At 34.6% G+C, this 27,876-nt stretch overlaps 1 protein-coding gene across 1 annotated transcript in view; it reads left to right on the top strand.

Annotated features, from left to right (window-relative positions):
• The first annotated feature begins 7,201 nt into the window (after positions 1 to 7,201).
• Positions 7,202 to 27,876, top strand: part of LOC131851424 (zinc finger SWIM domain-containing protein 4-like) — an 82,267-nt gene continuing 61,592 nt past the window's right edge. The window contains 2 exon segments of the mRNA XM_059201922.1: positions 7,202 to 7,229; positions 7,232 to 7,621. Of these exon segments, the coding sequence (XP_059057905.1) occupies positions 7,202 to 7,229; positions 7,232 to 7,621 (418 nt within the window).

Here is a 27,876-nt window from a genome sequence, read left to right as displayed (position 1 = left end):
GTTTGTGAAGTCTTTCCTTCACGAGTCCCATTTTCATCTTTTCAAGCGACCGTCACAAGTGAATTTTATGTGTCAGACAACTGATATAAAGACTTACATATATTTTCTTTGTACACATACATCGAAAACACAGTTATAAATAATCATACTCATCAATAAAAAAGTTTGTACTGTGTGAGGAATCGAACCCGCGGCCATCATAAGTAGAGCGGTGTGCTAAACCGCTAGATCACCGAGGCCTCTATGACGAGGCAGAGTTAAGAAATTAATTTAAGTATTAAAACACCGTCCCGACCACTTCTGTAAACTATTTATAAGTTCGCCGTTTCATCTCATTTGAATAATAGTAATAATTGCTATAATACTAAACGCCTGTAGTTATTGTCCGCAAATTTTAGTCTTACTTATCATCATCATTTCTTTTATAGTTATCATTGTTTGAAGATTTTCACCCGCAAATACAAGTCTAAGGGGAGAATACTAAAACGAATTGGAAAATTATAATACTGTTCATTCTTTCTAGAAACTTCATCTACCTCTACCTAATTCTCCTCTCTTCAGTTAGTGTCCAGTCTGTTTATACTATTACCATCAACAGGACCACATTTTATTATCATCCAAAGAAAATATATATCTATACGAGTTGGTTTAATATAGGACTTAATACAGGTAATAAATAAAGCACATACAGTTATTGGTTTCTGCAACTAGGTCAATTGATTTGACCTTTTTCACACAGAGGAGGTATTGTATTGACTTCGCATAATATTATAATAAGGTGAGGGATTGTAAGTAGTAGGGTCTAGTAACCCCATTACTAGAGGGGGAAAGGAGATATATTCGTGATATATCGTGATAAATTCTTGATGAATTTGTCACGTTGGACTAACTGATCCGACTTCATGTTCATCTTATCATCCTGGTGCCCCGCCAGCGTAAACCGTTAGCGGTTTCACCCGGGTGAAAATTTTAGCCTGTGTATTATTCTGATGTATAGCTAGCTATATTATTGTAAAGTTTCATTAGAATCCATTTCAATAGAAACTGGTATTTGCTTGTAAGACTAACAAGCATCCATACATCCACAAATAAAAACTTTCGCGTTTAAAATATTAGTAACTTTATATATAAGACAACCAGATCAAATACAAACAATCGTTATTACAAATGTTTGCATCGTCCAAGGACTCAAACCCGCGACCATCGGGATTAAAGCGGTGTGCTAAACCACTAGACCACCAGGCCTTCAATTAGGACCATCAATTAGTGCCGCAATTAGGAGACATGTTTACGACGAAGTACCTAATTATATATTCACCACTGTGTCCTGTATCCCACTCGCAACACGAATTTGGCTCCACTTTGACGAGCACAGAGATGTAGAAGATTAAAAAAAAAACGCTTATTATATTATATATTATAAATATATTATATTACTTCGCAGACACGTGCATAATTTTGTGGTGTTTTTTCCTTTTTTTAAGTTATTTTTATATATTTCTACTATTTTTAAAACTTTGACACAATATAATTTTTACATACACTTGCTAGTAAAGTGGTGATAACGTCACCAGTTTTATATATATTTATAAAACAGTTCTTAAAACACTCGTTATAAACGCAACTAGTGAAGTCATATTCCATAATTGCACTATTTTTAAAGTCACTTTAAAATTAAAAATCCTGCCAGATATAAAGTAGAAATAGTAAGAAGAACAATGTCCCATAGGTAAATCCCAAATATGAAATGTCAATAATTACCGACACATATTCTCAAAATTTATAAAAATATTCTCTGTAAACAGTTTCTCTCTCAATGTCTGCTACATAAAAATTCAGTACAGGTGGTAAAAGGACAACCTTCAACAAATTTAAAATATGAAATGTCAATAATTACCGACATATGTATATTCTCAAAATTTATAAAAATATTCTCTATAAACAGTTTCTCTCTCAATGTCTGCTAAATAAAAATTCAGTACAGTTGGTAAAAGGACAACCTTCAACAAATTTAAAATATGAAATGTCAATAATTACCGACATATATTCTCAAAATTTATAAAAATATTCTCTATAAACAGTTTCTCTCTCAATGTCTGCTAAATAAAAATTCTATGAGTATGATAATTTGTATTCTGGATGTATTCTATGTATATTATGTAAGTATTTACAAAAAAAAATATTATAGTATTTATATCAGTTGTCTAGTACCCATAACACAAACTCTGCATAAACGTGGGAAAAATGGCGCTTTGTTAATTGTGCAGGCTTATTTATTATGTAATTATTCCCTCTCATTATTTACTAAATATAAACACAGTACAAGTACTAAGACGACATTGTCCAGTAGTCAAATTTCAATATGAAATGTCAATAATTACCGACATATATTCTCAAAATTTATATGTACACTAGCTGTACTCGAGACTTCTTATTTTTCTAAATTAGAATTAGCCTAAGTTACTCCTTATTACATCAGTTACCTGCCAATAAAAGTCTCGTCAAAATCGGTCGAGCCATTTCAGAGATTATCCAGAACAAACAAACAGACAGACAGACAAAAACGGTAAAAAATGTTATTTTGGTTGTATGTACTGTATTTATATTCATATGCATGTAGTACAAACGGTTATTTCAATATTACAAACAGACACTCCAATTTTTAATATGTATAGATGAAAACGTTTTAAATATAATTTATGTAAACAGTTTCCCTCTCAATGGCCAGCTGTCTGTCATATAATTATAAATATTGTTATGTACAGTCTATGGTAGGTATGTAGGTATCGCATCGCCGGGATTTCCTCCGTCTGCGAGAGACATAATACACTCTGGATCCGAGAGAAGCGCTCAACTTTCAAGCGCTGCAGCGCTTTATTGTTACATTTTTGTATATGTAGTACATTTTAAAGTAGTTGTTAGTCACATCCTCAGATGACTTTCGACTTAGTGTTATGGTAATATATATAATACTAGCTTCTGCATACGTCTTCGTCCGCTTTACGTTTTAAAACGGTTGATCGCCCACCCGATGGTAAGGTAAAAAAACACTTTTCGTTAGTGGCGTAGCTACCTAGGGGCTAGACGGGACAGTGCCCGGGGCCCTCAAGCTCAGGGGGCCCTCGACCCTTAATAGAAAATCTCGATCGAACAGAACTTTTGAACATTTCTCCCATTTTCAAAATAAATATGACAGGTTGCAACCTGACTTTAATCATGGCAACTCAGTTGAAAGAAATTCAAAAGTTATACCTTCAGAATTCCCCTAAATTCTTTCTGTGGGTTGGCAGTGTTGTCAATTTGACGGATAGCGATATGTGCGTTTTAAAAAAAATATTTTTTGATATGCCCCCGGGCACTAACTACGCAAATGCCCCTCATGAGTTGCTATTCCAGACAGGACTAAGATGACACACTTCTTATCCAGTACTTTAACTGCCTTACTAAGCAATTGACTTATAGTGGGATAGAGGCAGAGAGTCCTAGCAGTTGATGAAATCTACCATAGCATAGGGGACAAGCAAGTTTTTGCCTCACCAGATGGTAAATGATTACCGCCGCCCATGAGCATCCGCAAACACCAGAGGAATTTCAAGTGCCTTTGCCTTTTAAGAATGAATAAGGTTTTGAAGGTTTCAATATTGTATCGGTTCGGAAATTCCATTGGTGGAAAGTGATTCCACAATGTGGTGCAACACAAATGCCAAAATGGCGAGTGTACGTGACAAAAATGTAAATTACAGGAATTAATAATCGACAAATGTTACTGTTATACATTGGACTTTAAAAATAATAAAATTTGACGTAATTTACTATTTATTACTAGTTTTAATTCATATATACATATATTGTTACTTTAATTCTTACGCCGTTGTTTTTTTATTATTAAGTTATGCCGCAAAACATGTTTTTTTTTTAATGGTTGATAATGGAATGGTGCTCCCGCCTGCGCTAACGGTTTACGCTGGCGGGGCACCAGTGGAGGATGATAAGATGAGCATGAGGTCAGGTCAGTTAGCCCATCGTGACAAATTCACCAGTAATTTATCACGATGGTTTCCAGGGGGAACCGCGTGGAGGTCAACCTGTCATGGTACATTGCTAGCAATGAGATTGCAAAACATGTTAAACACATATGTTAAACACATATGTTGAACATATATATTTAATATTTTCTATATCATTAGAGTATTTTGTATGCTACAATATTAAATATTGGGGGTAAAGGGGATTGTTAGTAATGTGGACAGGTTGTCAGGTTGACTTCCACGCGGTTCTCCCTGGAAACCATCGTGATAAATTCTTGGTGAAATTGTCATGATGGGCTAACTGACCTGACCTTACACCTCCACTGGTGCCCCGCCAGTGTAAACCGGTAGCGCAGGCGGGTGCACCATTCCATTATTATTCATAAATAATAAATAAACTAAATGATGAGGGATAGTAATAATACGATGTAGTCAGTTGAGACATTTTGTCAGTTATCATCTGTAATATACACCATATTACAGATGATAATGAACTGACAAAATGTACATAATAATATTGATCTTATATATTAAATAACAGTAGGAAAAGGTGTGGTGACAAAGTTTCTTCAGTACTTAGTGGACAACATTTATATTAGTCTTTCTATCCATAATTAATAGCAAGTATTTACATTGATGCATCTAGGTAACTGTGTACTATACAAAACATGTCGGACCTTATTCTGTATGTAAAACATACTCTTTATATTCGTGATTAAATAAGATTATAAACATAATCCTATTTTACTAAGTTTTACAAATATCTTGAGAAGAAATTAAGATAATATGGGCATAGTAAAGTAATTAGAGAAAAAACGAAGTAACATTGGCTTTTATCCTGAGATCTGTAGCTTCATTTACATTCACAACACGTCTCAAACATACACTACACGCCAGTAACGGTGACTCCTCCGTCATAATGATTTATATACCATAGACAATTCCTACTTTTCTTAATAGTGTTATTGTAGTAAGTACTTACAAAAATATTTACTATGTATGTGACTGTATTATTAAACTTTTTTTATACTACGATGCTGGCAAACAAACATACGGCTCAGCTGATGGTAAATGGTAAACGATTACTAATATGTTATCTGAGCTATTACCATTAAAAGTATATTAACGGCCCTAAATAATAATGTGTAATATTAAACTTTTTTTATACTACGATGCTGGCAAACAAACATACGGCTCAGCTGATGGTAAATGGTAAACTACTGTTACCAGTAAATTAATTACTTTAAAATAATATACTAATTTAAAATATTTCAAGTTTCTAGTTACCCGCGACTTCGTCTGCGTGGAATTTAACTTCTTTTTTAACTAAATTTCTAAAATAAGACAAGCCTACATAACTCCTTTTTAGATTAGTTATGTGCGAGTAAAATTCCCATCAAAATGTATGCAACCGTTTCAGAGATTCGCAGGACCAAAACAGACAGACAGAGAGATAAAAAATTTATATTAATTAATTGATGTAAGTACCGTATATACACTTTCATATGCAAGTGAAAAGCTGTTAATTTGAAATTACAAACATACACTTCAATCAGTTAGATTATGTATAAAGTTATTATCATTATCCAATATATTTGTGAGGACCGCGTGGAGGTCGACCTGACGCGGACCGCTACTCCATTGCTAACTATCCCTTCTCTCCCCTAACTACTATCTAATTATCTATAAATTTTAGTTTACGATAGTCCTCTAGTGATAAGATTTGTTAGATGTAGGTATACCTAGTAATTATCTGGGTTTAGTGTTAGCAGTAATCAGGCAATATAAATCAGAATGCTGGTATCGTACTGATTACTACCTACTGATATTACCCTTTTACACCTACCTATATATCTACTTACGAAATACTAGCCGTACCCGCGGTTTCACACGTGTTAAATTTCAATAAAAAATATAGCCTATAAATATAATAGAACGAACGGATTTTGATGAAACTTTACAGTAATTTAGTTAATGCATCAGACGTTATTCTGATGTATAAGCTATATTGCTGTAAAGTTTCATCAAAATCCGTTCAGTACTTTTTGCGTCAAAGAGCAACAAATACTCACAAGCTTTCGCGTTTATAATATAATATTATTAAAATTAAGTTTGACGCGGGTTGTCTTGTTTTAAAATCTTAATCTTAATATCGTTTCCCACATGTGCAATTATTGAAGGGATTTCTTAATTTCTTCAATATAATTTACAACCCTTTTACACGCTGGCAATGTAGATTTTTTATACGTTAAAAGAAAAATATTTTTAAAAAACATTTTACCTGATTTAAATTATTAAAGTTCAATATTACTTTTTCGTAATTAATATTATAAATTAAAAATCTAATATTCCTCCTGTTATATATATATATAAGTTTACAAAATAAATAAAATCATAATAAATAATTATATAGGTCCCGTAATTAAAAAATGCTATAATTTAATGTTACAATAAGACTCCAAGACTATAATAATGTTACGTAATGTTTACGTAAAAATAAACGATAAACAAAAAGGTCAACGCACACCGCGCAACGTTCAGCCGCTGAAGCGCTGAGCGACCAAATCTCAGCTGAGCAGCGCATGGCGGCAGGTCGCACACCTGACGTCTATACCCCCTCCCCCGCAACCCTCGACGCCGTCATCAGCTGTTAATGTACCCCCGCCCGCCCCCCGCCGGCCTTTCCCCTTCGTTTGTGTAATGTGAGGAGGCAGGGCTAAAATGGATTAGGAACAAATTTATGATATTTATTTTGCCTTCGTTTTATTACTGTAACCTACTTAATCATCACCCATTCTGTTAATGTTATTAAGATTTCTTGTAGTAATAAAATAATGTAATATAAAATTATTATTATGGTTATTACTTTATTGTTTTACACTTTATTATAGATAGCCCATACCTATAGAATTCTATTGCAAATATTAAACATTACTAGCTATGAACTGAAAAGCGATCAAGAATAGTCAGTTACATATCCGACAGTTCATAAATAATTTAAATTATAATAGGAAAGCTGGCGGCACTGCAATCCAGTTCGTTTAATAAATTATAACCACCTCGTTTCCACATAGTTATCGATTTTATTCCTCACCACCGGAGAACAACACAAAAATGCCAACTTTTAATAATATATCGCACATTATGCCGGCAAATGAATAATTTATCGCGGTATGTCGATTCGGGGCGCGCATCCTCGGGGCTCGGGGGGCGCCCGCTGCGGGGGGTGAGGTCAGCGGCGAGGGGGGGAGCGGCGGCCTTCCGTCAGTCCGCGCCGAGCGGCCGAGCGAGCGCCATGTCCGTGTGTGCGCCGCGCGCTTGCTGCCGGCCGCGCGCCCCGGCAACGCTGTTAGATATCACAGCAAAAATAGTAGCCGCGACTATTCCCTTCCAACGTATCGAGGAGCGTTACGAACGCATCCCTGAACCTGTGCAGCGGCGGGTTGTGTACTGGTCGTTCCCGCGGGACGAGCGTGACATATGCATGTACTCGTCCCTGGCGCGGGCGCCGCCCGACGACCACCGCAACATTGCCTTCTGCCGCGGCCTCAAGCTGCTGGAGGCCGGCTGCGTGGAGAACGTGCTACAAGTCGGTGAGTGTCCGCCTCCGCCGCGCCTGCGCTTGTTTACTAATATGCGCCTCGCCCACCCGCGCCGTATAAATAAAAACCTCGACGTATGCGATCGATAGCTGCTCCTCTCGGGAATTATTCATGCGTCTGCTTGTAAAAGTTTCAAGAGATTAGGAACTGGCAGGGCTGGTCGCAAGCCCGACACCCCATGGCCCACATCCATAGTTGATGCATCACTATTGAAATGACGTAAGCGGTAGATTAATCTGTCCTGATACAGATAAGTCGGCGATCGATTCCCGAGGAGACATTAATCATGATACATCAATCTATAGAACTAGGTTAGAGTGGTCCGATAGTGTTACCCTGCGACACGCCTCGTGACGCCTACCGACCAATGAGGAATCGCACAGCTAATAATTAATCGTAGGTAATTGCCGTGCATCAAGAGCGAGCCGCATTCATAAACAATAAGCCACGATTCCACAGCAACGCTTCCTCGTATGCAATTTCCCTTTAAACCTTACCTAGTCGATCGATGGCTCGATTAAAATCTACTTTCAAAACTACGTCAGATGGCTCGTGAAATTCGGCTAAAATTAACATAACTGGATGTTCCGTTATAAGTGCGTATACGGAATTACACAACCGGAATATTTGACTGCGTTTTGACTCGGGTGTCAGCATTGCGTCGCGTCGGCGTGCAAGATGAGTAGAGTCGCATTAATCCATGCAGACATCGTTTGTTAGTGTCCGCTCTGAATAACGGACGCGAATAAACAATATTAATTGCCTGTTTTTATTTTATAGGGTCAGACTCGTTTTATTGTGCTCGGTCGTGGGAGGACGGGCGTTACATATTCATTTGCGCTTATCTGCCATCAGCACGACGATTACTGGTCATTCCGCCTGTTTCGGGTCGCCTCGCGGCCACATATGCCACATTAGGAAGGCATCGCTGCCCATAATGTCTTCACGTCTCTAGAGAACTCTGAGTGTGCTGGAGCAATAAAAGATACGGTGTATAAACACGGCTTCATAGTTCAAATACGCCCGCAGTACGATTTTAGGCACTGGCTTTCGTCCAACTTGAGGGCAACGGAGAACATTTCCGAGATAGCGTTCACTATATGAATCACGTAGGTACTTAAGTTTCAGATAAACTTGTTAGTGGCCCATATTTCTCGTGTCTAAAGTAATATAAGTTCCCACACCCATATCATCTGACTCATTCAATCTACGATACGACGGTGCCGCCTACTTAAGTAAAACAGGCTGAAATATGTTCTCAGAAGTGAGTTGAAGGCACGACGCCTTCCCTTACGTCGAGGAAGGATTAAATTGTCTACCTACGTAAATTGCAACTAAAACGAGGCCAGGGTGATACGCCTTCAGTAAAGATATGATAAATTTTCCCATTATTGTGATTGGATTTCTAATGGAATTATTAGTACATCAAATTGGAATCCAGTTTTGATCGTATGTTGTATTTAGTCGTAACGTATAATCGATAACAGAATAAAAAGCAGAGGCGATGAAAAAATATCTCGTTGGCACCGTCGAAGTTACCAAACAGGAATTGTCAGATTCAAGAGCATGAATAAAAGAACATTTAGTCTGCCCTGAAGGATCATGCAAATGTGTTTTAATATAACTATGTATGTGATATTTGATTGTCATGCAAAAATAAACGAATGCACCCGGCGTCTGATTGTAAATATTTTAATTTAATGGTAATAACTTCATGTCGTTGTGAGCCCGAATCTGTGTTGGAACAGAACCGGTTTTGTGTCCGATGAAGATCTTTGGATAAAGTTGCATCCGATTGAATTATTGATAGTAAACTTTGTATCGGATCTAATTTTAGATTAACATTAGAACCCTTTTCACGTTGACGGTTCATCAATAATGTAGACTTAATATTGTAGATGGCTTGCTCAACATTTACAGTTGCTTTATAATAAAGGATTCTCAAAAAAGTTAACATTTACAAATTCAAATTCATCTAAGATGCTGTCAGTGTTTTTTGTTGCAACCATTGTTAATTGTATTAGGTTTTCTGGTCACATAGTGTGCTCAACGCAGTAATTCCAAGAAGGGTTGAGAGTTTTTATTGCTCGAGGTCTCATGATTCATCTGTGATGATCGCTGATATCTTCTTAAGTACACAGAGCTAATATAAAAGCATGTATTCGTCCAAGGTTTTTGTGCTTCATAATCTTGACTTTAAAAGTTTTAAAGCAAGAAACTTTATTTATAATACTTTACTGCAGGTGATGAGTGTGAATGCTATTGTACGTTATATAAAATAATAATTGATTAATGTACATACAATTCTAATGTATACTAGTAATTCTATTATTAAATCCTACGCAATCCTACATTTGTTAATGATAATTTACAATTGGTAGAGGTCAAGTATGATACAGCTACTAGAAATGAGATTGAAAATCAGATTATATAAATATGAGTTGCTTTATTAATAGTTTGAATAATAAGCGATGATGTAGTAAAAAAGGACATCACATATAAAGATGATTTTTTAATTTTTGAATAAATTGTCAATCTAGAACATAATCTATATTACCAATATAATACATTTGTTCATTCGAATCCTCAGACTTTTATGTGAAAGATCTCTCACAAACTTACAAGTATTATAATATTGGTAGAATAGTAATGATCGCTTATCATGAAAAATAGTTCATATGAACTTTAATCTGCAATGATAAAAATAAAGTTGTTAAAGTATTATATATCCAATCTTTATCCTTATCCTTACTTTTATTATCAAAGTAATGTTTATTAAATATTTACTATGCTAACAACAAATATATAAAAAATATTGTACATAACATTTTTTATATATCTGGAATCACAAAAAAAACGCAATCATTGCGTATACAAATAAACACCACTACAGATATTATATCATCATGTGATGCTAGTGGCATACCTTAAGCTTTACTCTTCCAGAGAACTAAGGTGACATGATTACGTGCCTACTCTGTAATTTCGGGAGAAAGAGGATTGTTAGCAATACGGACTAATATTTCCATTGCTAACAATATACCATGTTAGATTGACCTCAACGCAGTTCCCCACTATGGTATATTGGCATTTACCAGGCTTGGTTGCTGACCTCACTTCATGCTCATTTTATTATACTCCACTCTCCGCCAGCTAGAAGATCACAATATGCCTTTTCAATACTACATCAAAGTAGTCATTAAAAGTCTAAAAACACTTTTCAAAATCAGTTTGTAAATATTAAAATTTCTGTTTTAATTGAAAGTGACCGACTTTTGGCGTAGATTACCATTAGATTTATTAATGGCCTATGCCTATAATTATTATAAATTAGCTGTGCCCGCGGTTTGACCCGCATGAAATTTATAGCCTATGTGTTATTCTGATGAAATCTACATGGAAATCCGTTCAACAGATTTTGTGTAAAGTAACAAAAATCCATCCATCTATCCATCCATCGTCACCAAAGTTTTGCGTTTATAATATTAGTAAGATAATGATATGTGCACTAGCGTAGCAACTTTCTATAGTATAGATGGTTGCTACACGAGCCTGTATACTTAAAAGATTTACCACTAGCTGGACCATCAGCTTGTTTGTCATCCAGTTACATAAACAAATTCCTTATGGAGTTGGTTTTTAAGTATCTTCCAACGTGAGAATATCCAGGAATTTCCATGCCCGCTGCGTTATCTGTCGCAAAACAACTAAGGTTCTGGTAAAGAAGAGCAATGTTCTATGTTGAAAACGTTATTCTTTTGATAAGGAAATACAAACGTACTAAACGTTATCTCAACAACTGACTGGTTCCTTAACTTGTACAAATTTGAGATTACGCAAATGGTCGGCTTGTTATTTTCATTTCTCATTGTTGAAGTAGTATATTAATCATTCACTGTTAGTTCAGTTAGTGGTTTAGTTAGTAAGTCAGCGTATGTAATGGTAGGTAAAGAGTATAAAGCTATAGTATGTAATACAAAAATAAAATTAATAAAACCTACGAGGAAACCAAGTTGCTCTGCGCAACTTGGTTTTCGAGGACACTTCATGTTAAATTGACAATAACAGCTACAATATCTGTTATTATAGCAGCACATAATACAAACTTATTCGTGAATTATTCTTATTTATGAATGCCAACATTTTATTATAAAGAAATATTTGAATAGCAAAATATTTAAAAGATAAATTTTAAAATATCTCCAGTCTTATAGTTTGAGCGGTCTTACAAACAAAACCAGATCTCCCTGCACATACACGGGCAAATATTAACAGACGTGGCAATTCTTGTACTGTGGGGATTATTAACATAAATATTATAACAGCCTTCAGCCATAACCGAAGAAAAAACAGCATCTGTCAATACAAACGCGATTCATTGCAACAAAGAATACATAGAGCGAACCGAGAGACCATCCTGAATGCTCCCTTGTCCAATAACAGAGTTCCAGTGTCGGCTTATGAACATTTCTGTCACACGACCTCGTCCCGGCGACAGAACTAAATTAACCCCCCGATCTCCCAACACCACCCCCTATTACGCCAGCATCGATAAGTAATAAGGGGGCCGTGGAAGCTCACACTAAACTGGTCCCATCACAAAGACCTGCTTATACAGAAAGCACCTCCGCGTTTTAGAGCCCAATAACTGCGCCAGTTTTGCAATCTATTGTACCTTACGTGTATAGTAATAAGGAACAATTCGCAAGAACAGTGTTACGTGTGTGGTAAATTTGTACAGTGAATCTTTGAAGGCAAACAAGATTCTGAAGAGTCGTGAATGCCTGATTTGATGGTGAAGCCATAGATAAAGTGCCGATTGTTAGACATAAAAAGGTTCTTGTTCTTTGAAAGTGTATTTACAAGGGAATTAGCTGGGATCTATAAATTTGTTAGTGTACTTGGGTGAATCAGGACATTTTGTGAGTGTTACAAGGCTTTCAATATGTGCTAGTTTATTGTACTGTAGATATAATTGGAGCTGATTATTTGTTTTTTGCGGATGACGTCATTTATGAATGAAGAATGAAATATATGTACATAGAAAGGTATAATTCTAATGAAAACTAATTGTGTCAGTGTATTCTAAACCTTTTGGCTGTTTAATTGCTTAACTAAGTGTACTAGAGACTAAAATCTGCTGTTTACGAAAAAAAATATAGACTGTGACTGCAGTATAAAAAGATTCCATTTAAATATATACAGTAATAGTTTTAAATAATGAACATGAATTGCGTTGTATTACAAAGAGAGTAATTAGTTGATACTATTAAATGAAGTCATTAAAACAATCGCGAACAATTACTGTTGATAATATGCAATTACTTTGTACTACAATGTACGTAATATGTATGGAAGTCTGATAGAGAAAAAGCCGATGAAAAAATTGATTGCAGAGAACGCGAGGCTTGGAAGCCAATCTGTGATAAATTTGGTAGACGTTGCCTAGTCTACTATCTTGTCTTACACCTGTAAGGTCGTGAAAACAAATCTGCCCGGCACCCAAAAAAAATATGACCATTTTTGACTGACACTTCAGTGAAGGACACAATGATATCAAAATAAATTAAGACAAACAATATAAATCTATTCTCATTTTGACTATAGACTTTAACAATAAACAAAAGAGTATACACCTATGCGTACACACATATGTATATATTCTTTTGTTTATTGTTGAAGTGTCAACTACGTGGTAGTACGCACGTACTACGTAATGATTATTTTATTGATTTAACGTATTTTTATGCATTATTAAAAAATATTAACATGCTGCACTCCTCTATATAAAATATAAGTGTGCGAAATATCATACTCACAGTTATATATACTCATATATAGTTATCATACATAGTTTTTCCTTCACCTAGCCAATATTAATTTCTCGTGTCACGAGTTTTGTGTTTATACTCCTCCGAAACGGCTTGACCGATTTTGATGAAATTTTATTTGTATATTCAGTAGGTCTGAGAATAGGTTTATAACAAATTTTTACACCCGTAAGTGTTAAGGGTGGCTCACCCCAAAAATTTTTCGACTTTTTTATTATGTGCCATTAATAATTATATAGGTACAACCGTAAATTTTCACTCTTCTATCACCAAACCCTATTTTTTTATAACGTTATTTATTTATATGGCAAAACAACGTTTTCCAGGACAGTTAGTTAATAAATAGATTCTACCTCGGTAAAAGCGGTTACAAACCGGAACAAACAAGGATAATGCATTGCTCTGTGTCAATTTACATGCCACAGAACAACAAGGTAAACGCATTTCATCATTGGTGTCAATGTACCGACTTCCCTATTTGAATACCATATGACCCATGAGGACATAATATTTTCCTGCGGGTGCACACCCGCCTGCACTAACGCCTTTTTTACGCTGGGGCACCAGTGGAGGATGATAAGATAGGAATGAAGTCAGGTCACTTGACCATGAATTTATCACGATGGCTTCCAGTGTGGAGGTCTACCTGACATGGTAGCAACGGGGTTATCAGTTCACATTGCTAACAATCCCCCTAGCAATGGAGTTTTTTTCTTATGAATGATAAGTAATGGAATGGTGCACTCACCTGCGCTAACGGTTTACACTACCGGGGTAACAGTGGAGGATGATAAGATGAGAGTGAGGTCAGGTCAGTTAGCCCATTGTGGTAAATTCACTATGAATTTATCATGATAGTTTCCAGGAGAACCACGGTGAAGTCAACCTGATATGGTACAAATACCACATAATTAATGCTGGTGATTGTGGGAAGAAACCGTGGTATTTATCACCGTGCTGCTGAATATATGATCTACATGCTACGTGAGATGTGATTAAATATTTAAAGTTGACAGTTACTGTCTCATTGTTACAGTTAATTGTTAACTAGCTGTTACCAGCGACTTCATCCGCTTGGAATTGAACTATTTGTTTTTTTTTTAATTTATAATAAAAAATAACTGCCTATAACATTAACTATCTGCGAGTAAAAGTTCCGTTAAAATCGGTGCAGCTATTTCAAAGATTAGCAAGGACAAATATAGACAATATTTTTTAATTTATTATTTGATGTAAGTACCGTATATACTTTCATATTCGTTTCTTGAAAAGCTGTTACTTTTAAATTACAAACAGACACTACAAAATTTTATTTATTTCGTTTGATTTTTCGTACAAACATTTGTATTCATGAGTATGTATACAATAGTACAAAAAGCTATGTATATAGGCATTTCTATCAAGTCTTTACCCATAACACAAGCTTTACTTAGCTTGACTGGACTGGACAGTACCATCTATACTGTGTGAATTGACTGGGATTATAAAAAAATTGCTACATTTTCATGGTACATAAATCGATGACCAACTACATAAAACTCATGGATAATATTATGACGTAAAGACTTCCCATCAAGATATTGTTGCAGCAACAAACTTTGTTGACAAAAATAAAATCATTTAGCAAATATTTGGTGTTTGCAATTTATGCAGAAATTCACACAATAAGCATATTATTCAATAAACTGTTCATCAGAAAACTCACAAAGACCATTACAATACATACATTGAATCATTGTGTGAAGGAGAATTCGCTGGAAAATATATGCATGTGCGATTTTAAACTACTTATTGCTTACTTTGGATATTTTAATACTATTTATTTATGAATCAACGAACTATTATAGAATATAATTTTATTTTTCTAAAATAAAAGTAGTTTAAGTTACTCCTTATTACATCAGCTACCTGGCAAAAAAAGTCCCGTCAAAATCGGTCCAGCCATTTCAGAGCTTAGCCGGAACAGACAGATAAAAATGTGATTTTTTTTTTAAAATGTTATATATAGGTTGTGTACCGTATTTCTATTCATATGCATGTAGTAAAAAACGGTTATTTCAATATTGCAAACAGATACTCCAATTTTATTTTTACATATAGATTTTGAATTTCAATTTTTAACCTTTGAAGTGTCACATATATTATTGAGCCCTATCACTGTTACTGTTCATACATTACAAGTATTTTCCATTATTTAATTCATCGCATATATACAGTCCACTCATCTATAGTCAACAGGACTTATAATGGTTTTTATTCATATGTGCATTTATTACACTCGTGAACTATTGGAATTACACGGAAACTTATTTCAATCATACCAATTAGTATATTTCTAAATTAATTACAGTTATAGCATTAAATATAGTCAAAAGATTCTTTATTGTACACACATGTAGGAAAAAAACAGTGATCCAATAAATGTAATGTACAAGGGCGAATTGAATGATGAAATGAAGTGGCAATGGGCAGGACACATAGCTCGTATGACAGATGGCCGTTGTGGCAATAAAGTCCTCGAGTGGCGACCAGGGACCGGAAGACGCAGTGTGGGAAGGCCTCCAGCAAGGTGGACTGACGATCTGGTCAAGATCGCTGGAAGGCATTGGATGCGAGCAGCGCAGGACCGATCGTCGTGGAGTTCTTTGGGGGAGGCCTATGTCCAGCAGTGGACGTTTTCCGGGCTGCGATGATGATGATGATGGTGATGACAAGGGCGCATTTATCTCTAAAAATAGGTATTAAAAATGTTTCTGAATACTATTCTAAAACTCTGAAAGAAATTAAAGGTTTTACACCTTTAATTTCTTGAATATGGAAAGTATTATTTTTAAGGAATCAAATACACTTCCTTTGGCGCATCATAATTGTATCATCGCGGGAGGGTCAAATAGTCAAATACCCTCAGGTCAGACAATAATTGGCACAAAGAGGGTGAGGTGGGAGGTCGCTCAAATTAGCTCCAATCAAACGCAGGAAGACAGAATCAAGTTATTATATTTTACGCTCCGACACTGACCCAGCGTATTAATGTAATTAAATACATCGGAAAGTTATTTTGTACCGAATATGCATTAGCGATAATTATTAGATGACTAGCTACGCGCCCCGGGTTGCCACGGGTGTATAAATGAAGGAAATTAGAGCAATCTTCTCCTTACAACCGTGTACCTAACGAAAGAAAATGAGAATTAAATAATTATTACGACCAATAATGAAATTGCCAATTACGATAAAATTTTTCACTTTTTCGGACGATATTTAAAATTTAAGATATAGGAATGCCTTATACTGTTACATCAATTGATGTATCCCTGTAAATATTATACAAATAAATGTATTGATATTACGTGTACAGGAGTAAATGTATTTTACGTACGTTTAAAGCCTTCATAGATACACATTTAACATTTTAACGTGTAGGTCATTTTTGGATGTTGGAGAGTCCTTGTGGTCTTTATGTTAAATATTATTATTATATTTCCCTAACGTATAACAAAAAATGTATTTGAATTTCTAACACACATGCAGCCACAGACACATTTAGTAAAATCATGATCTCGAATCTGTTAAGTTTCATATCTGCTCTATATCTAGTTTAGAAATAAAGAATAATGTAAAAATAATTGGAAATACAGACAATTATAAATATAATAATAATAATCTCAGGACAATTCACACAGCGTCATCTAGTCCCAAGTTAAGCTAGCTAAAGCTTGTGTTATTGGTACTAGATAACTGGTCTTGTACCAGTTATCTAGTAGATTTTTTTTAACCGTAAATACATTTTATATAGAAAACATCAAGACCGATACAAACAATAATACTCATGAATACAAATGTTTGTGCCGTGCGAGGAATGGAATCCGCAACATTCGGAAATAAAGCGGTGTGCTAAACCGCTAGGTCACCGAGGCCGTCACGAGAAATATATGCACATTGTTATTATAAATTTCGTAACTTCAGGTATTTATAAATGTTAACCCGTCTAGTGACATGTTATCTTTCTAATTTATTCGACACGAAACCGGCCGTGGATTTGAAGTCCAGCGCTCCATATGCCATATGCACACAAGTCCATGTCATTTTTCAACGTCACTTACAACTTGCTTTGACTGACAGTCCGCTATTGTACGAGGTGTCAGAAAGGTCCTTGATCCGTGTGACATGTTGTTTAATGCCGATGTAAAAAATAAAATATATCAATGTATTTCTATAGTATTATTATTCTGTCTCTCTGTGGTATATTTGGTGATCCCTTTCTGGTCAGTATGCCAGTAGTTCTATTTCGGTCTATTTCTGTCTGATATTTATTTAATAGTTGCCTCCTAAAACTTTTAAAATTTATATTAATACTAGCAGACCCGGCCACGTGTTGCTGTGGCTTGGTGCTTGAATAAAATAATATTGCGACTATAAATTGAGTTGTAAGCTATCCTATCTTTCAAGTTAGATCAAATTGCACACAATATGCAAATCCAATTTACATCCGGTTCAGTAGTTCAGGAGTCCATCGCGGACAAATAACGTGACACGTATTTTTTATATATAGGGATATCATTGGACAATTCACACAGCACTGTCTAGTACCAAGCTAAGCAGAGCATTGTTATTGGTAGAATACAACTGATTAGTTATTTTTTTGGAAATAATATAGGAAAAACAATGATACTCATAAATGCAAATGTATCGGGCGAGGAATCGAAGTCATCACATACTTTATTGAAGTTCATAATATGGAAGGAGTGTCCCAAATTCGATGGATTATGAGGCTACTGTCTCGACCATAATTGCCCCAAGGGCGGAGCCTAATGTTGTGAATCGAGGAGATATTGGACTTTCAGAAACATTACCACAAACTTAGATGGTACAAAATGGCTGACCCACATTATGTAGATTCTAGGAAGAATTTAGTCTATTTAGCTATACGTTAAAATATTTAATCGTATTATTTTTCTGTTGTAACTTTAATATATGTAATTATGTATATAGAACTGAGAAAGTAAATCGAGATATTCCAAATTAATATAATGTGATTATTATGGATTATGGCAAATTATTGTTTTTACTTAGGTAAGTACATGCAAAAACGAAATATCTTTTGGGAAATATACACTGTATCCTGAGGAGATAAAAACCATCGCTCCTAAGAATATCCTTCAATTCTTGTCCCTGACGGGTTTAGGTAGAACTTTAGAAGAGGGCGAGCACAATAGATCTATACAGGTCGTAGTGTTACAGGTCTTAGCACCTTACAATAGCCCAAAACCCCCATTAAAAAAAATAGGTAGGTATCCTATTAGTGAGTTATTTATGTGCAATGAGTTATGCACAATAATGTTCTAATTGTATACACTGTACAAGTCAATATTGTCTGATTGAACAATGATTGAGTCTGTAGCGGTTTGTATGTTGAATGTCGCATGCCTAATCCTCGTTGATGTGTATTTACTTAAAACAACATTTATTTAAAAAGCAACATACAAGTTTCTTGCTCGTTCTGTTTCCGATGAGTCTGCGTTCCGAATGAGTGGTAGAATAAAAAAATGTGACTAAGTGCTTATATTAAGTTTATTTGAATAAAGACTATTACTATATCTATTTCTATAATATATGGACTAATGTAACTAGTTAATATTGATAATAGCAAGTTATTGCAATTTACACAAAAATAATCTAATTCGTTTTACACATACTTTTATATGTTTTTTAGAGACAAAAGGGAACAATTAATTTATATCAGCAACAGCTGAGACTTTTGCCAATTTTGTATGTTATGTTTTTATATCTTATTTTGTGTATTATTAGTAAAATGTTGTGTTGTGTTGGCAATCAATTAATTATCTATCTATTTATTTTTATTAAATGTCAAAAATGAAGTGCTTGAGTCGAGTATTTTCTGGGATGCGCCTAAAAAATTGTTCAAATGAAGCACCAATGTTTGACAAACGGATTACTCCACATTCCTGATCTATCGAGGTCAATATACTCAGCACTTCACATAGTATCGGAAACCTAACGCTGGTAAATATAATAGATTAAGTAGTTTGCGTAATTTATCGTTTTGCTATCGATGCTGTATCGTTACGCACACTCAGCCGCCCCGGTTTGTATGGCTGACCCAAATATTTGTTGGACATCAAATATTGTCATTTTATCTATATATATCTAGCAAATATTATTGATTAAACAAATGGAACGAGTATAGTGGGTGGTACTGCGTTTTAATGTTAAATACATAAATCCTTACTAATATTATAAATGCCAAAGTAACTTTGTCTGTCTGTCGCGCTTTCACGCCAAAGCTACTGTATCAATTTATTAAAATTTAGTACTCAGATTGTCTAGACCCTGAGAAGGCAATAGGTTATATTTTTTAATGCGAAAAAGAGTTTGTGACTGGTTGAAAAAGGAGATGAAAGTTTGTGTGTAACTTACTTTATTGAAGCTAAGCTAGAAGCTTGAAAATGATTTTTAAAGCTGTTGATTAAATATAAATAATTGTTTACATACAAAGTTATTAAATTTTTACACTTAAACGTTAAAATAAAATAGCGGATGCAAGTTTGTCTGGAAATTCGTCATTTTTGAAACGATGAGCGGTTTAGCGCATCGCTTTTGTTTTAATGATCGCGGATTCGATTGCTCGCACAGTACAAAGATTTGTATTCATGAGTATGATATGTTTGAATTGGTCTCGGTGTTTCCTACGTATATTATGTATGTATTTACAAAACATTCTATCAGTCGTCTAGCCATAACACGAGCTCTACGTAACTTGGGACTAGATGGCGCAGTGTGAATTGTCCAGGATTTATTATTAATACGATTATTTGATGATATCTGTGGTACTGTTCATATATAGGTAATAGTTACCACTTACCATCAACAATAACTTCTTCGCAAATGCGGAATTCTAAAAATCTTCTTTGTACCATATAATTAAGTGTAAATTACATTATTTTCAAAAAGATTTGCCAAATGGTCGTATATACGATTAGACCTTGTTTTAAACAATGGTAACACCATGTTTCGGGGCCGTTGTTATCATTAAGGCATCGCATTAGACGGTCGTGGGTTCGACGCGGCCGGAAGTAGATTGTTACATTACATTTTGATGGTATCCAAACCGTTGAAAGAATACGTTCGTGTTTTTGTTTTACCAAGAGGTATTAGTGTAATTTGGTGAATAATAGTTGGTTTTAGCTCTCTACGTACAAAAATAATAATATATGTATGTAGAGTTACATTTATTTTATATGTAATATAGTGTATATCATGTATCTATTCATAAAGAAAGAACTAAATATTTATAAATAGATATTTTTAAATTATATCAGTTGTCTAGCACCCATAATAGAAGCTCTGCTAAGCTTGAGACTAGATGGTACTGTATGAATTGTCCAGGGATATTAGAAATTTTACAATTGTTAGAAGATATTAAATCAATAGTTAGAAGTTAATATTTCAATTATGTTAAGCTTGATAAATAAAATTTGTTCAACTAATCACTAACTAAAATTATGAAGTCTGAAATCAGAAATGAATCAAAAGAAAAAAAAGTATATTTGCCAACCTCAAATGATATGGAATAATGACGAGGAAACGATGATAAAATTTTATAAATGGATTAATTGATTAATATAAAACTTATTAAAAGGGTCTGTAAATTATGTTAAACGTGCCCATTTTTGCTACCTACCCAACCTGACACTGATAAATCACAAACGCATACAAAACTCATAACCCCGATTTTATTTTTCGACGCCGGCAAAAGTAATCAAAACTATAAATAACCCTCCAGCGCGACCCGGGGCCGATCCGACCGTACCACAACAATCATCTGTAATTTGGAGCAATAACTTTGTATCAATAATAAAATAAATTGCTCTTATGTACCTGCCCTTCCATCGCCTATAATTTTTGTTAATGTTTTGATGTGTTCCGCGCATGCAAGAATGACAATCAACGCTGGTTTCAGTCGAAACAATATACACAATATGCCTACTGTTATATTTGAAATAAACAAATCGGAAACATTAATAAATTCTGTGAAATTACAACGGCTCCTAAAACTTACGGATGATAATGCTGCACCCGCCTGCGCTAACGATTTACACTGGCGGGGCTCCAGTGGAGGATAAGGTTAGGGCAGTTAGTCATGACGAAATTCAACATGAATTTATCACGATGGTTTTTAGGGTGAATCACGTGGAGGTGAAGCTGACACGTACTATACGTTGCTAGGGCTTTTATAACCACTTCTTTTTATAACTATAAGGTTTTGTTTTGACTCTAGATACTCTATTAGACTACTGGGCATTTAATCCGTTAGAGTCATGGTTTTCAAGAGGACTACCACACTGACACACGATTATTAAAGAGCTATTATTTCTTTATCGTTTAAAAAAATCAAATGTCAGTAAAATACCAAAGTGTCGACTATACCTAAAATTGTTATTTGGAGTTATCGAATTTATTTTTGAATGCCTCACGGCTTTCTGATTTGCTGACGATTTAATTCCAGTGGACGCGTCCAGTGGGTGATTAACCACGTATAATCCGCCGCTGTAAAATACCACTCCATTAGTATTACGCCCTCAGTCCAAGATGTCTATCAAATTTATACAGGTTATACAAAGCAATTTTTGTTGTATTGAGTTATTCTACGTTTTTAAATTCAAATAACATTTTGCAGCCCAACCAATTTTGTGTGTAAATTAAATTCTGTCTAATGATTTCAATTTCGTAATTTAATTTTCCTGTATTTTCCACACGTTTATGAAAGTAATGATTGAAAGCAAAATGGCTGCCAACCATAAAGTAATCTCACGCGCAGCAATAAACAACAAAGTACGACCATATTAATTTGACAATAACTCCATAACTCTGCCAATGGGAGAAGCAACAAAACGGCCGACAAGGGCCTGTCACGCCCCTACCATAGCAACTTACCAGTTTAGTAGGCTTTAAAAACTTTATGCCTCCTACCCGGCATCTACCAGGCAGGTCAAAATAAGGTTCGTCATACTACATTCCTGTAAATTTAGATGTTATAATGTCTATCTATACTTACTAATGTTTTATTAGTTAGTACATATACTTTTTTTTTAATATTTCACTAATAGAAAACTAAAATGTTTGTCTAATAATTTTATTATAATGATTAGAATTATCAATATATGAACTGTTGCCCGTGTACTCTATCATATTAGTATTCGTTCCCGTGAAAATTGCTGCGGATTTTTTTAATTCACCTAAAGAAATATTTGTTTTAATAGTATTATATCTTATATATAAAATTCTCGTGTCACAATGTTAGTTATAATACTTCTTACATTTTTATGAAATCTTATATACATATTCAGTAGGTCTGAGAATCGGCTATCTATTTTTCATACCCCTATGTAATAAGGGTTCTCCACCCTTAATATTTCTTGTTAATATTTTGGACATTTTTATTTTTTTAGAATGTGGCATTAAAAATTCATATAACCCTAAATTTTAACCCTTCTAGCATCAACCGCTATTTTTTAATAGAGGTTTTAATTTATATGGCAAAAATCAAATCTTTGTGTGGCTAGTATTGTATATATATGTATGTACATATATAATAATATAGCAAACAAAATAAAAGTGTCATTAAGAAAAAACCTTTTTTTTTTCTTTAATAAATTATTGATATATTGATAATGATGATCATAAAAAATATAATTATGTACGAAGCCAAGCTTAGTGCGGCGTCATTGCAGATCGCAAAAAAATAAATCAGCCTATCTTGGCATGCCACCTGGCAAGCATGCTCGGTCGACGCCTCTTGGCAGCTTGGCTTCGCGTAGCGTGGAAGCTGTTGCCAATGGCTGGCAGGCAGATCCATCCGGAGATTTGGCAACCGAACAAGTTTCTACACCTTGTACGTAAGGATTTATTTGCTGTGGGGTTTTGCTCAGTGTTTATAATGAACCGGCAAATTATGATGTAAACAAAATGATAATCTACGAAAGTCAACAGTTTCTATACCATATTACTAATATTATAAATGCCCAAGTAACATTGTCTGTCTATCTGTCGTGGTTTTACGTCAAAAGTACTGTATCGATTTAAATTAAATTTGCTACACAGATATTCTAGATCCTGAGAAAGGACATAGGCTACTTTTTAGTGCGAAAAAAGTGTTGTAATGGGTGGAAGAGGAGATGACAGATCGTATGAAACTATCGTCATATTTAAAGATAGAAGCTTGAAACTTTTTTTTTTGGGTTATTGACTAAATATAAATATATATGACATTAAAAGTTTGTAAAAAAATTAACCTTAAGGGGGTAAAATAAAGTAGATTTTTTTATGCTAATTCGTCATCTAGCTAGCGTCGTATTTTTCGTCGGTTAGAACGATGCAACTTTTTCTCTGGATTTTTTGTTTCATTATTAAGTGTTTTTTTTTCTTTATTTGATCAAAATTACTATTCCACACAGACGACATAAATAAATACATAAAATATAAAAAATAATTTTCCTAGCTATCACATAAATGTTAAAAAATTTTAAACTAACTGATCTGTAGATGATACAGAAAAATAACAATATCTTAACAAACAAACGTAGCTGAACTAGGAATGTATGTTTTTTTTCGTGGATGAAAATGGAATGGTGCACTCGCCTGCGGTAACGGTTTGCGCTGGCGGTACATCAGTGGAGGATGATAAGATGAGCATGAGGTCAGGTCAGTTAGCTCATCGTGGTAAATTCGCCAGGAATTTATCTCGTTGGTTTCCAGGAGGAACCGCGTGGAGGTCAACCTGACATGGTACATTGCTAGTAATGGGGTTATGAGTCCACATTAGTAAGAATCCTCGTCCCCCAAGGAATTTATGTTCAGTTCAAAAACCATTAGAATACCGATTGATTAAAAATAAATTAGTAAACAGAAACCTTCAATTTGAACTCTAATTAACTGGGACTAGAGAAATAATCTTATAAAAAGTCTCACGTGTCATTAGACCCCTGCGTTGTTATCCGAAACTTGAAAAAAACGTGTCTTTCTAAAACAAACCTTATCCACTCTGATATATGTTTCAGTTTCGAATGGAGATTTAAACACAATTCAGCCGTACCCCCTCAGAGAAAGCGGTGGTATTTTTTCGCCCGCGTTTTTTGCTGTTCGTACCTGCGGCCGGGACAAAAAGCGCCCGCAGCCACGGGGGGGTTAAGTCGAAACGCGTCCAGATGCAAGCACTTGCTTCCACGTGTTACCATCGGGCTTTGGCGTCGCGTCGTGTTGTACTATTGTGCATAGAATGCAGACATGTTATATGTATAACGTAACCATTTATTCTTTGACTCAAAACGGGACTTTGGTTAATTTATGTGAATAGACAGTCACTGAAAAAAACAATTGCTTAAAACTATTTATTTAGAAAAAGTTAGCTTAAAAGCTAAGTATTATCGGATGAACAAATTTGTTTTAATATAACTAGTCAAGCTTTTAAGTAAAACTGATACTTTTAGCACTTGTTTTTATATTCACTTTACTTGTCAACATCAGAACTGAATAACATTATAAACTGCTCGACTACACAAATTTTCGTGGATTTACCAAAAACAGGGGACAATTTTGCGTCCCAGAAATCTTGTGTGGACAACGAGACTCGTAATTATAAAAAGGAACAGTCCCATTTGAAACGGGACATCTGGTCACGTTATATATGTATCGAAGTATATATTGACGGCCTCGGTGGTCTAGTTTAGCACACCGCTTTACTTCCGATGGTCCCGGGTTCGATTCCTCGTACGGTACAAACATTTGTATATATATTTGTATATACATGGTTGTGGTATCGGTCGGGTCCTTTCTATGTATATTATGTATTTAAAAAAGTCTAAGTATTTATATCAATTGTCTAATACCCATAACACAAGATCTGTTAACCGTGGAACTAAATGATGGTGTGTTGATTGTCCAAAGGGTTATTTATTTATTATTTATGTATCCTATGTTTTGTTACCTCCATACTCGTCCCATATTTGTTACTCTCACAAAAAGTACGATGTGAATTTTGACGAAACTCTACAGTAATATAGCTTAGACATCAGAATGAGAGGATGTAATTTAAAATTATATAATGATAAATGTCAGGTAAGAGTGATCCATATAAAGTTGTGCGGGTTAGTTCGTTTTTATATAGGTATTGTAGAGTTACAAAAAATCTTATTCAGCCCTTATATAGTTTCAGAACTTTATCAACGCGTGCCTAACGTTCTTGGTCTTTATGACACTTTATCACGCACCCAATACTTTGATCTTCAATCTTCACACCTCGGTAGTTAGACACAAGTAGGTACTAAGCAAAAGAAATATTCTTTTGTCTGGCCGCTGAATGCGCAGCGAACACAATGGGTTTCGATTCGAGGTGTTGGCTAGGTAAGTACGGGTATAAAACATTAGTCCAATTTACTAAGTTCATTCAAGACATGAGAACTACCATATTTTATTATATATATGATATATACGACGTTTGATAATATTTCTAGACAATTTACACAATGTTATCTATTCCAAGCTAAGCAGATCTGCCAGACAACTGACATTAATACATGTATATTATACATAGAAAACCTCCAGACCGATAGAAACAATCATACTCATGAATGAATAACAATAATGATAGTTTGTACCAAGGACTCGAATCTACGACCGTCGCAAGTAAAACGGGTATGCTAAATCCCAAGAACACCGTAGTCGCCAATATATAGTCATTTTTTTATTTTTATAGGACATTTTTGCTGTTTATCTACTACAATATTTTTCATTACTGTCCATTCCTTCTCAACTAAAGTAGTTCAGCTAGCTACTTCAGAGAAGTGGCAAGAAACTGAATTTGTACATTTAGTATAATAATACACATATAAGACTGTCTTTCTAAATGGAGTAATCAGAAGAAGAATTGCCACCTGTCGCCATCGTGATCATTCGCTAAGAAATAAATAAATATTTTAATTCAACATAACCTAACTGAAAATAACTAAAACCTTCCAATTCTGTGAAGTTATATAGACAAAGAATATTACTTGAGTAAAAAGACTGCCTTGTGTACATCAAATACACTATTCATATAATTTTTATATAACATGTTGGTACAATAAAGAATTAATAAATAAATAAATATTATACATTACTCCATAGATATATCCTATAGTTTTTCTCCTAATTCCACTTCTGCACTACGATATTATTTATTTCGTCCTCTATTTGAACACAACCAAGTCCCCTCCACAACATTACCATACAAACAACACGAATTGAATACGGAGTGGGCATTGGGATAAAATTTTAGGCAGTCATTAGTATAATATTGTACTTTGATTCGTCGGTTATCGTTCCAGTGGGTAACTCTAACCCCTTTATGTTATATGCGATATTGTCAACGGTTAATAACTATCCACGGGTAAATTCTATTAAAGGCAAATACAGGATGCACTATAGGTATAAACTACTGAAATTTTGAACATCGCAAGCCAAGTGATTGGGTTGAACTTTGAAAATAATATTTAAAAAAATACCGACCCCAAAAACTAAAAAAAGATTCAACCACTCTGAAAGTATACTCTTTTTTAGAAAAAAGAAAAGTTTTTTCTTCAAATCAGTTTATAAATAAAGAAGTAACAAACATAAAAATAAAATACAGCCGAATTTAGAAATCCTCCTTCTTTTTTGGAGTCAATTATAAAAAACTATTATTTCTGTAAACTGTTTAGTAAACATAACACATGCTCTGCTTAGTTTGGATTATTGAAATATATATGTTTTAGTTAGTATATGTACATGTAAAAAGGAACATCCCTAACGGTATTAATTAGTTACATGTGGAATTTACATTTACTTTCCTACCACAATACAGCGTGAATATATCGCTACAACATCCGGGTGGGCTGTGAAACAAAAACCTGGAAACAATGGCAGACCAGTCCAACGGGTTAGAAGGAAACCTGTTTGGTAATCTATCTAAGCCTTATCATTCAGCGATAGGATTGAAAATTGATTAGCAATGTTCCGAGTATACTTGACGTAGATTTTAGTGATGTAGGTGTGTGGAAATGATTAATTTTGTTATTTTTTATGTAATGTCCACGTTTCTTGCTACAGTAAGCAAAAGAGGACTATCGGGTAAAAAATACAGGTTGTTTCATGTATTTCTTTCTGATCGATTCTCATTATCATTGGCAATAGAATAAAGAATGCTAATTCAATACTAATGATATATAAAAATCGCCTAATTGTACGCGGTGTATAAAAGAAAACGACGCCTTCGTATAGCAGGGGAGGGAGCCGACACTTTGCATTTGAAAGCGCCCGGAGCCTACCTCCCAAATAAATTGCCGTACTGTCCACAAAAAAAGATTTATACATGGGATATGT

Source organism: Achroia grisella, unplaced genomic scaffold, assembly GCF_030625045.1.
Source record: "Achroia grisella isolate CSIRO2021 unplaced genomic scaffold, CSIRO_AGI_Agris_v1 utg783, whole genome shotgun sequence".
NCBI classification, from domain to species: Eukaryota; Metazoa; Arthropoda; class Insecta; order Lepidoptera; family Pyralidae; genus Achroia; species Achroia grisella.
Note: the sequence above shows the minus strand (reverse complement) of the source record. Positions and strands in the feature narration are given on the sequence as shown.